We start from the raw sequence: 12320 nt of genomic DNA on the forward strand, positions 1-12320 counted from the left end.
GGGCAGCCAGCTCAATCCTCAAGCCGCCTCAGCCAGGAAACCGAGGCTCTGGGGCGCTCCCAGGGCCGCCTGGAGGCCCAGAAGAGAGAGCTGCAGCAGGTTGACTGGCCAGGGAAGGGGGTCCATCCTCTGAGTCCCTGGTGGCCCTTGTCCTAGTGTGTCCAGAAGTGCGGAAGGCTTACAGCCACTGTGTTAATCCCTGGTAGATCCTTGGGTAGCAGCTGCCATCCTGAGTAAGGGCAGACGTTGTCCCCATCCCTGGCTGCTCTGTGGCTGCCATGTTGGATAAGGGCAGTGAGGTTGTAAGCAGGAGAGAGGGGAAAGGCTGAGGAGGGAGGAGGAGGCTTCCCTGTCCCAAGGTGTGACCCAAGCCATGACCAGGGAGGGAGAACTGGATCTTTAACTAGTATTAAGCCCAAGTCTCAATGAGGGAGAAAAACTGAGGCCCGTGGAGAAGGGACTGGTCCATGACCACTTAGCAGGTTGCCATGGAGACTCAACATCATACCCTCTTGCCTCTGTGATCTCCCCCACCCCCTGCAGGCCGTTCTGCAAATGGAACAGAGGAAACAGCAGCAGCAAGTCCACAACAACCCAGCACCTGGCCCCGAGGGACAGCTCAAGTTCCACCCAGACACAGGTGCTGGCCCCTGGGCCCAGGGGGGCAGGGAAGGAGCTGGGGGCCAGACTCCTGGGTCTGAGGGAGGAGGGGCTGGTACGTCTAGTGCTACCATTTTCTTCCTCCATTTCCAGATGATGCACCTGTCCCAGCTCCAGCTGGTGACCAGAAGGATGTGGATCCTTCAGAAAAGAAAGTTCCAGAACAGACCCCCAAGCTGCCCCAGCTGGAGTCACAGCACCTGTGATCCTTCCGGGACCCCAGTACTCTGGGTTCCTACTGAAGCTGATGGGAGGGGGATGAGGTGTCACAATCAACCTTCCTTGGGGGCCTGGCAACACCTGTGGCCTGCTGGGTGGGGTGGGATGCGGGGACAGGATGGCACTTTCCATATTGCTGCCCAAGCCCTGTATCTGCTGCCTCAGCTTCCACAGCCTTCCAGTCTGTGGTCCCTTCTTTCTGTCCCCCTCTGAGGGACCTGCCTTCGCTTGTCCAGTCAAGTGCTCACTGGCTCAGCCTACCTTAGGGAAGCCCCCTCCCTCCCAAAAGGGTCTGCTCCATGCCTGCCTTTCTAGTTGCTTTGGCCTCAATGCCCAGGTTGTGGCCACTCTGGAATCCTGCATCCCCACAGCTACTGGAATCCTGCCTGCTGCTCTGGGCCCAGCTTCTGTTGGTTTATGGGGCTTGCGTGGTCCCTTAAGACCTTTCTCTACCTTTTGTGGGACCAGCGATGCCTCAAAAACAGTGTCTCCCGCACGGCTGGGTGTGAGGGCCAGAAGAGTCCTCAGCATAGCTGGTCACCTCTCATACCAGAAGCCCTGACATCTTGGCCCCTAGCCCCTTCCCCACACAACCCCAGAAGGGTCACAGAGCTGACTCCACCCCAGGATCAGGTTCCAGCCCCTCAGCCTTTCTGGCCTTATCTCACATGGCTCCCTGCCCTGCTCTGTACTCTGGTTCCAACCAAATACACTTTCTGGAACAAATCCATGTGTCTGTTTCTTTGTAATCCTTTTCCTTCTGAAACTTTATCCATGCTTCACCTGCCAAAGTCCTCCTCATTCTTTAAGAATCAATTCAAGCGTCATTTCTGAGAGGCTCTGTCCTGGCATCTTTGTCCTCTCCTGATGGGTCCACTGCCTACGCACATGCACACACACACACACACACACCTTCAGTAGGATCCCTTCATCCACAAGAACAGAAAACCCAAACCTAGGCTTAAACAATAAAGAAAAATGTATTATTGCCCCAAACAAGAAGTCCCAAGGTAGGGTGACTCCAAAGCCTTCAGGGAACCAGGTTCTCCCATCTCCTAGCCCTGCTGTGGGAGGTGTGGGGGGGCTGTACTCCTCTTGTCCCAGAGTGGCTGCAGCTGCTCTGGATGTCACACCTGTCTGCACTAACAGCTGACAAAGGAAATTGGCAGAGGCTACAAATCAGAGCCTCCTCCCAGCCCCCCCCCCCGCCACCGAGCCTGTTTACCAACATGTCACTGGGCATGAGACAGGTCTAGTTTAGTGTCCAAAGAGTGGAAGAAATGTGAAGGAGGCCCCAGTGATAAAAAATTATCTGGGAAGCTCATTAACCATACATATTCCTAGACCCTGGAATGTCCAAGGAAGTTTCCTGGGAAGGTACATGTGCCACGCCCGCCCTTCTCCCCTGCTGAACCTCAACAAAAATGACCTTTGCAAACATTAGCCACAGCCTCTCTGCTTCTCTTGGAAAACTGGGAGCTGGGCCTTAGTGACCCAATCTGGAAAATGGGCATAAAATGGTAGCAGCTTTCCAGCATCCTTTGAAGGATCTGAAAATAATAATACACACGAGTGGCATAGCTTCTGGGCTGAAATCTGAGGTTAGCAAGTAATAGCTGTTATTGCTATTAAATGGATATGTCTATACAACTTACGTCTCTGGGAGCCTGTCCTTGACTCCCATATCTAAGGAAACCCATTCTAGTCGCCCAGGATGCTTTTTACATTTTTTTTTTTTTGTGGTACGCGGGCCTCTCACTGTTGTGGCCTCTCCCATTGCGGAGCACAGGCTGCAGACGCGCAGGCTCAGCGGCCATGGCTCATGGGCCCAGCCGCTCCGCAGCAGGTGGGATCTTCCCGGACCGGGGCACGAACCCATATCCCCTGCATCGGCAGGCGGACTCTCAACCACTGCGCCACCAGGGAAGCCCTAATTTCCTCTTCTTATAAGGACACCAGTCTAATTGGATGAGGGCCTGCCTTAATGACCTCATTTTAACTTAATTACCTCATTAAAAAACCCCATCTCCGGGGACTTCCCAGGCAGTCCAGGGGTTAAGACTCTGGGCTTCCACTGCAGGAGGCATGGGTTCGAACCCTCGTCGAGGAACTAAGATCCCACATGCCATGCGGTGTGGCCAAAAAAAAAAAAAAATTCCAAACACACTCACATTGGGAGGTACTGGGGGGTTCGGGCCTCAACATGAATTTGGTGGGGACACAATTCACCCCATAACATTGGGAGACCAGTGTAATGGTCCAGATGGGAAAGGAAAGGCCGGCACTGGGGCTATGGGAGTGAAGAGGAGAGAAGAGGGCAGAGAGTGTCAGGGGCAGGACATAACTTGGGGACAGATGGGCTGCAGAAGGAAGAGGGAGGGGTCTTGTTTGGAGACTGGGGAGCAGCGGCTACCCCCTCAAGATTGGACCCTCGAAAGGAGAAGAACTGACTGGTTAACTCCTGGGTCCTGACCCCTTTCCTTCCCTTTTTGCATTCTGCTTTCTTCCCTCTGCTGTCTGCAAGCCATCTGGACCCGCTTCTTTCCTGCTGAGGCTCTGAGGTCTGTTCTGGCCCAGGGAACTCTGGGGGACCTTTGGGTGGTTCGGGCAGAGTTTGGGAAGAATCTCACCCATGTACACCAGGCCATAGACTGGGCCCAGGCTGGAGGTGGCTTGTTAGACATTGGCATCTACTGCCTCCAGTTCATCATTATGGTCTTCAGTGGGCAGAAGCCGGAGAAGATTTAAGCTGTGGGAAGGCGCCATGAAACAGGTACGATCTATCCTGGACTATACGATGGTAATAGGAGTGACCCTGTCTTACTGGGAGTGCTGAGCTGGGAATGTCTCCTCACCCACGAGAATCAGGTTAGACAGCTGGAGGAGCTTCCCATGTGAAGACAAAGAGGATCAGAGTTGAGAGTGTCAGCAGGCTCTGTGCTGGGATTTTGCTGTGTGATCTTGGCCAAGGGACACAACTTCTCTGAGTCTTAATTAGTTACTGGTAAAATGTCAGTAATAGAGTTATCATAAGGAGTTAATGAAGTAACTTGAGGCAAATGGCAAGCAGTTACTAATTATTATTTTTGAATTTGTCTCAGACTTTGCTGCATAACAAACTACCCCAGAACTTAGTGACCTTAAGTAACAATCATTTATTAGTTTGTGATTCTGTGGGTTGGCAATTTGGGCTGGGCTCACCTTGGGCGGTTCTTCTGCTGGTCTTAGTCATGTAGCTGCAGTCAGCTGGCTGTTCCACTGGAGTTGGATGGTCTAGGATGGCCTCACTATGTCTTGCAGGTATTGGTCTTGGTTCTCCTCCACATGGCCTCTCCAGCTGGCTAGCTCAGGTTCATTCACACTGTGGGCTCAGAGTTCCAGGCGTAACATAAAGAAGGCAGGCCTCAATGTGCAAGCACTTTTCAAAGCTTTATTTGTACCATATTTGCCACTGTTCCATGGCCCAAAGTCAGCTCAGATTTCAGAGGTGGGCAAATAGACTTTACCTCTTGATGGAAGGAGCTACCACAAAGGGGCACCCATAGAGGAGTAAGAGGAATTACTGTTTTCATCTTTGCAAACAGTACCACAGAAGGCAATGAATAACCAGGAAAATAAAACATGGGATCAAGGTCACTCTTCAGAAAAACTGTCTCAGGAGATTGGTTCAAGATGGCAGAGTAGGGCTTCCCTGGTGGTGCAGTGGTTGAGAATCTGCCTGCCAATGCAGGGGACATGGCTTCGAGCCCTGGTCTGGGAAGATCCCACATGCTGTGGAGCAACTGGGCCCGTGAGCCACAGCTACTGAGCCTGCGCGTCTGGAGCCTGTGCTCCGCAACAAGAGAGGCCACGACAGTGAGAGGCCTACGCACCGCGATGAAGAGTGGCCCCTGCTTGCCACAACTAGAGAAAACCCTCGCACAGAAACGAAGACCCAACACAGCCAAAAATAAATAAATTTATTTTAAAAAAAAACTATCTCCAAATGAAATCCTAAAATAAAATGCAATCTTTAAAAAAAAAAAAAAAGATGGCAGAGTAGAAGGACGTGCGCTCACTCCCTCTTGCGAGAACACCAGAATCACAACTAACTGCTGAACAAACATCGACAGGAAGACACTGGAACTCACCAAAAAAGATACCCCACATTCAAAGACAAAGGAGAAGCCACAGTGAGACGGTAGGAGGGGCACAACCACAGAAAAATAAAATCCTGTAACCGCTGGGTGGGTGACTCACAGACTGGAGAACACTTATACCACAGAAGTCCACCCACTGGAGTGAAGGTTCTGAGACCCATGTCAGGCTTCCCAACGTGGGGGTCCAGCAGGAGGAGGAATTCCTAGAGAATCAGACTTTGAAGGCTAGAGGGATTTGATTGCAGGACTTCAACAGGACTGGGGGAAACAGAGACTCCACTCTTGGAGGGCACACACAAAGTAGTGTGCGCATGGGGACCCAGGGGAAGGAGCAGTGACCCCATAGGAGACTGAACCAGACCTACCTGCTAGTGTTGGAGGGTCTCCTGCAGAGGTGGGGTGTGGCTGTGGTTCACCGTGGAGATGAGGACACTGGCAGCAGAAGTTCTGGCAAAGGGCTTCCTTGGTGGCGCAGTGGTTAAGAATCTGCCTGCAAATGCAGGGGACACAGGTTCGAGCCCTGGTCCGGGAAGATCCCACATGCCGCGGAGCAGCTAAGCCTGTGTGCCACAACTACTGAGCCTGCGCTCTAGAGCCCGTGAGCCACAACTACTGAAGCCTGCACGCCTAGAGCCCATGTTCTGCAACAAGAGAAGCCACCACAATGAGAAGCCTGCACACCACGATGAAGAGTAGCCCCTGCTCGCTGCAGCTAGAGAAAGCCTGTGGGCAGCAACGAAGACCCAATGCAGCCAATAATTAATTAATTAATTAGTTAGTTAATTTTTTAAAAAAGTTCTGAGAAGTACTCCTTGGCATGAGCCCTCCCAGAGTCTGCCATTAGCCCCACCGAAGAGCTGAGTAGGCTCCAGTGTTGGGTCGCCTCAGGCCAAACAACCAACAGGGAGGGAACCCAGCCCCACCCATCAGCAAACAAGCGGATTAAAGTTTGACTGACATCTGCCCACCAGAGCAACACCCAGCTCTACCCACCACCAGTCCCCTCCCATCAGGAAGCTTGCACAAGCCTCTTAGATAGCCTCATCCACCAGAGGGCAGACAGCAGAAGCAAGAAGAACTACAGTTCTGCAGCCTGTGGAAGGAAAACCACATTCACAGAAAGATAGACAAAATGAAAAGGCAGAGGACTTTGTACCAGATGAAGGAACAAGATAAAACCCCAGAAATACAACTAAATGAAGTGGAGATAGGCAACCTTCCAGGAAAATGATAGTGAAGATGATCCAGGACCTTGGGAAAAGAATGGAGGCAAAGATCGAGAAGATGCAATAAATGTTTAACAAAGACCTAAAAGAATTAAAGAACAAACACCTAGAAGAATTAAAGAACAAACAAACAGAGATGAACAATACAATAACTGAAATGAAAAATACACTAGAAGGAATCAATAGCAGAATAACTGAGGCAGAAGAACGGATAAGTGACCTGGAAGACAGAATGGTGGAATTCACTGCTGTGGAACAGAATAAAGAAAAAAGAATGAAAGGAAATGAAAACAGCCTAAGAGACCTCTGGGACAACATTAAACGCAACAACATTCACATTATAGGGGTCCCAGAAGGAGAAGAGAGAGAGAAAGGACCCCAGAAAATATTTGAACAGATTATAGTTGAAAAGTTCCCTAACGTGAGAAAGGAAATAGCCACCCAAATCCAGGAAGCGCAGAGAGTCCCAGACAGGATAAACCCAAGGAGAAACACACCGAGACACATAGTAATCAAATTGACACAAATTAAAGGCAAAGAAAAATTATTGAAAGCAACAAGGGAAAAATGACAAATAACATACAAGGGAACTCCCATAAGGTTAACAGCTGATTTCTCAGTAGAAAGTCTACAAGCCAGGAGGGGGTGGCATGATATATTTAAAGTGATGAAAGGGAAGAACCTACAACCAAGATTACCCGGCAAGAACCTCGTTCAGATTCAACGGAGAAATCAAAAGCTTTACAGACAAGCAAAAGCTAAGAGAATTCAGCACCAGCAAACCAGCTCTACAACAAATGCTAAAGGAACTTCTCTAAGTGGGAAACACAAAAATGAAAAGGACCTACAAAACCAAATCCATAACAATTAAGAAAATGGTAATAGGAACACTTCTCCCCTTCAGAGAAAGCCCGCGCGCAGCAATGAAGACCCAATGCAGCCAAAAATAAAATTAAAATAAAGAAATTTATATTAAAAAAAAAAAGACACTGGCAGGGGCACTTCCCTGGCAGTCCAGTGGTTGAGACTCCAGGCTTCCACTGAAGGGGGCGCGGGTTCGATCTCTGGTCAGGGAACTAAGATCCCACATGCCATGTGGCTCCGTCAAAAAAAAAAAAAAAAGACACGGTTTAAGTCCCACCCCTTGGGTTCAAGTCCCATCTGAATTGTGCAGTTTCATCTTGAGACCCAGGAAGAGCCAATGTTTCAGTCTGAGCCTGAAGGCGGGAAGAAAGCTGATGTCCTAGTTCCTTTTTTTAAAAAAATTATTTATTTGTGTATTTATTTATTTGACTGTACCGGGTCTTAGTTGCAGCATGCAGGATCTTCATTGTGGTGTGAGGGATCTTTAGTTGCAGCATGCAGAGTCTATTTTCCTGAAAAAGGACCGAACGGGGCCCCCTGCATTGGGAGCGCGGAGCCTTAACCATTGCGCCACCAGGGAAGTCCCTCATGTCCTAGTTCAAAGGTAGTAAGGCAGAAAGAATTCTTTCTTATTCAGAGGAGAGTCAGCCTTTTGTTCTATTCAGGCCTTTTATGCAATCTTCTTTACTAAGTCTCCTGATGTAATATCGATCTCATGCAAAAACACCCTGAGAGAAACACTCAGAATAATGTTAGACCAAACATCTGGGTACCCTGTCAAGCTGGCCCAGTAAAGTTGACATATAAAATTAACCATCATAGTTCCTGACACTGTGGAACTTTACTCACTGTTATTATCACTTAAGGCTGCATATTCTTGGACTGTTACATGAGAGGGAAATAAACTTCTGTGTTGTTTAAGTCATTGTTATAATGGTCTTTGCTAAAGCAGCTGAATTGGTGTGCTACCTTATATTTTCCAAAGATATCTCCTGTCCCCACTCACCTCCCCCATTAAGAAGCAGAGTCGAGTTCCCCTTCCCCTGAAGTGGTGTGGGCTCATGACTGATATGTAGCTGTTGCAACATGGCAGAAGAGTGATGCTGCATGATTTTTGAGATCAAATCAGGGAAGGCAATGCAATTTCTTTGTTAGCTGAAATACTCTTGAAACCTTCAGCCATCAGGCAAGTAGTTCAGCTGCCCTGAAGCCACCAAGCTATCAGGAAGCTCAAGCTATCCCACACAAAGAAACCACATGGAAAGGCTTGAGGCTCCGTGAAAACATATGCTCCACCAGGTCCCGACACCCTTCAGTCTCCCTGGTCTTCCAGTTCCAGCCACTTTCTGACTGCAGACACTGAGTGACCCCAAGCTGGAACTGCCCAGAGAGCCCTTCCCAATCTCACTACCCACAGGCCTATCAAAGATAATAAAATAATTGTTGTTTTAAGCCACTAAGCTCTGGGCTGATTTGTTACACAGCAATAGTGAACCAGAACATCTGGTATAACTTTTATAGTGGGAGAGATGGATTCATTTTTAATATGTCTAAGCAGAAGTGGAACCCCCAAATCCTACTCACTCTTCTCCACCCCAGAACCTTCACTAGATCAGCCACCAGGGTCCTCTTCCCCTGAATAACTTGGCATCTACAACATGTTAGCCCTGTCCTTTTCTGTCCTTCCTCTATGTGCAAAGGGTTCTTCCTTTCCTGGAGTGCTAGTCAGTTGCTTTTCTTTCTTTCTTTCTTTCTTTCTTTTTTTCATTGAAGTATAGTTAATTTACAATGTCATGTTACTTTCAAGTGTACAGCAAAGTAATTCAGTTATATATATATTGAATATATATTTTATTTTCATATTCTTTTCCATTATAGGTTATTACAAGATACTGAACACAGTTCCATGTGCTTTACAGTAGGTTCCTGTTGTTTATCTATTTTATATGTAGCAGCATATATCTGTTAACCCCAAACTCCTAAATTCTCTCCTCCCCCCACCCCTGCACTATCCCCTTTGGTAACCATAAGTTTGTTTTCTGTGTCTGTCAGTGTATTTCTGTTTTGTAAATAAGTTCATTTGTTTCATTTTTTTTATGTTCCACGTATAAATGATATCATACGATATTTGTCTTTCACTGTCTGACTTACTTCACTTAGTATGATAATCTCTAGGTCCATCCATGTTGCTGCAAATGGCATTATTTTATTCTTTTTTATGACTACTATTCCGTTGTGTATATAGACCACATCTTCTTTATCCATTCATCTATCGATGGACATTTAGGTGGCTTTCATGTCTTAGCTATTGTAAGTAGTGCTGCTGTGAGCATAGGACTGCATGTGTCTTTTCGAATTAGAGTTTTCTCTGGGGTAATCGGTTTCTAACATGGCTCTCAATGACCTCCACCTCCTGGTATTCATGTCCTCATATCATCCCCTTTCCTGTGACTGTGCTGGACCTAGTTACCTGCCGCTCATGGCAAAAGTGATGGGATGTCCCTTCTGAGACTAGGTTATAATAGACTATGACTTCAGTCTTGCCTGCTCACTTTGATTAAGCTTGCTGCCATGTTGTGAGCTGCACTGTAAAGAGGTCCTATGGCCAAGAAAGGAGTTCCAGTCAACAAGGAACCAAGATGCTTGCCCTCAGTCCAGCATCTCTCATGTGACCGGATCTACCCAACAATCATTTATGGGTGCTTGGAAATGGATCCTTCCCCAGATGAGTCATTGGATGAGACCAGAACCTCAGCTGACACCTTTTTTTATAGCCTTGTGAGAGAATGCAAAGCAGAGGACCCAAGTAAGCCACCCCCAGGTCCCACCGATTATGTCCATCTTGTAATATACATCGGTAACTTTAAGACACCTATAAACTGTATTTTCCTTTGTTAGAAGAGTCTTTAAGTTACTTCCCTGGCGGTCCAGGTGTTAAGACTGCGCTTCCACTGCAGGGGGCGCGGGTTCCCTCCCTGGTCTCGGAACTAAGATCCCACAGGTCATGTGGCATGCCCCTCCCCGCCGAAAAGTCTTAAAACATCATTTTCTCTCTTATCCCTTTTGATATACAATAAATAACAGATTGTACTAGATTCATTGTCTCATAATAACGTGTAAGAGAGACTCACTATTGCCAGTGAGCCATGGGACGGCTGTGAGCCTGTGAGGGCCAGGTGGAAGATGGGCTGGAGGGGAGGGACAGGAGGCTGGGGCCTGTGAGTGGGGCGGAGTGAGAAAGCCCTGCCCGAGTGACACAGGTCACGCTGGAGACCTGACAGCCCCCACAAGAACCGTTCACTTCTGGCAAATCCTCCTCCTTCTCTGGGCTCTGGGCTCTGCCTCTGTAAATAGGCCATAATCATCCTAGATGTATTAGTTATCTATTGCTGGGTAACAAATTGCCCCCAAACGTAGCAGCTGAAAGCAACAATAAACGTGTATTGTCTCACACAATTTCTGAGGGTTGGAAATCAGTGAGTGGCTGGGCTGTGGGGTCCTGGCTTAGGATGTCTCACGAGGTTGCGGGCAGGATGTTGGTGGGGACAGATGTCACCTGAAGGTTTGACTGGGGCTGGGGGACTTGGCTCCTCGACACGTGTGTTTCTCCAGCAGATGACTGCTGGAGTGTCCTCACAACGTGGCAGCTGCTTCCTCTAAAGTGAGTGATCCTAGAGAGAGTCAGGCAGAAGCTGCAGTGACGTTTAGGACCTAACCTTGGAAGTTACACTCTGCCATTTCCACAATACCCTATTAGTCACACTGTCAGCCCTATTCAATGTGGGAGGAGACTACACAGGGGCCTGAATACCTGGAGGTGAGAATCACTGGGGCCCATCTTGGAGGTGGGCTTCATAGTTCTGATATAGTATCTTTATTATTGTAAACAATATTGACTTCAGAACTATCTCAAAAGTTTTTCCCCCTCTACTCAACAGCTGTACTGTTTAGAGGTCTGTGGCTGCATTAAAAGCCCTTTCTTCCTTCTCTGTAACTGGGATGGAGGGAGGGCTAATTCACTGGGCTGGAATAACAGACACAAAGAAAGCCAACTTCAAAGTTAATACGAAACACTATTTCCCAAGGACATGCTTTCTTACTCACACTGTTGGAAATTCTATCAGTAAAAATGAAACATCCCACTCTTGCCTGTAGGATCGAAGTCATTTGATACATAGTAGCAGCCTTGATTTCCAACCCAGGTGCAGAGTAAAGGGTCTCTTGACCCAACACTACACATCTACATCATCTTGTAGTTTGCAAGGATACAGGACCCTGGTTCCTTTTGCAGTCCACACACTGCTTGGCTTTGAGCCTAACATACAGTCATCATCTAAACTCCACTCTTCCTCCAAATCCTATAATAACTCTACCTTTTCCTTTGTCAAGATGCTCCATGCTTTCTCTGTTGTGTGGTCTCCATCATCTCAGTGGGTCAATAAACTTTAATTTGTCAGACTATATTCCTGGTGTTGTCAGGCTGATGGATTAAGACACCTATAATCTTCAATTGCCGTGGCTCCCAGCCACGCTTGGGACATAGATTCCCTTCTCTTATATGCCCAAACCATTCATCATCTGACCCCAGCCTATTTTTCTAATCTCAGTTCTTTTTTCTTCTTACTATTTTCTTTTGAAAGGGAGATATAATCATTTCCATACAGTAAACTGCACGTCTTATGTGTACAACTCAGTGAATTTTTAAATATGTGTATGCCCAAGTAATCACCACCCAGATAAATATATAGCACATTTCGGACCCCAGGAGCCTCTCTGTCCTCACCCTGCCAATCTATCACCAATCTATTACTTTTTGAACTTCAGATTCCTTTTATTTTCACAGAAACACATATAAACATTCATAGACTTTGGTCATCTGGAACGTCCTGCCTCAAAGAATGCTATCTTTGGCCTCTGATATTCCTTCTGTCCTGGCAAGGGCTCAAGTCCCACCCGAAACTTTTGAAAATATTGCAGTAATGAATGAAAGAATAAAACTTATAGCTGCGATTGAATGCGTGCCTGGTGGAATGGCGCCACGACCAGTTCCTAAGGGGAAGTGCTGATTGGGCAGTCACGTGATAGGGGCCGAGCCTTCCCGGAGCAGGTGAGGCAGGTGCGGTCTTGTGTCCTGCTAGCCCTGCGGGGCAGCGGCTCGCGGCGGCCATTTTGCGGGGCGATCACGTGAGAGTACGCACGCTCAGCGGGGCGC

At 47.9% G+C, this 12320-nt stretch overlaps 1 protein-coding gene across 1 annotated transcript in view; it reads left to right on the forward strand.

Moving 5' to 3' along the window:
* Window positions 1-1605, forward strand: part of NUCB1 (nucleobindin 1) — a 21526-nt gene extending 19921 nt beyond the window's left edge. The window contains exons 10-12 of the mRNA XM_081216061.1: window positions 7-99; window positions 544-640; window positions 754-1605. Coding sequence (XP_081072187.1) covers window positions 7-99; window positions 544-640; window positions 754-866 — 303 coding nt within the window. The 3' untranslated portion in view covers window positions 867-1605. The remainder of the gene's footprint in view (window positions 1-6; window positions 100-543; window positions 641-753) is intronic.
* Window positions 1606-12320: the final 10715 nt, after the last annotated feature.

The sequence above is a fragment of the Mesoplodon bidens genome, assembly GCF_964165515.1.
Source record: "Mesoplodon bidens genome assembly, chromosome: 18".
NCBI classification, from domain to species: Eukaryota; Metazoa; Chordata; class Mammalia; order Artiodactyla; family Ziphiidae; genus Mesoplodon; species Mesoplodon bidens.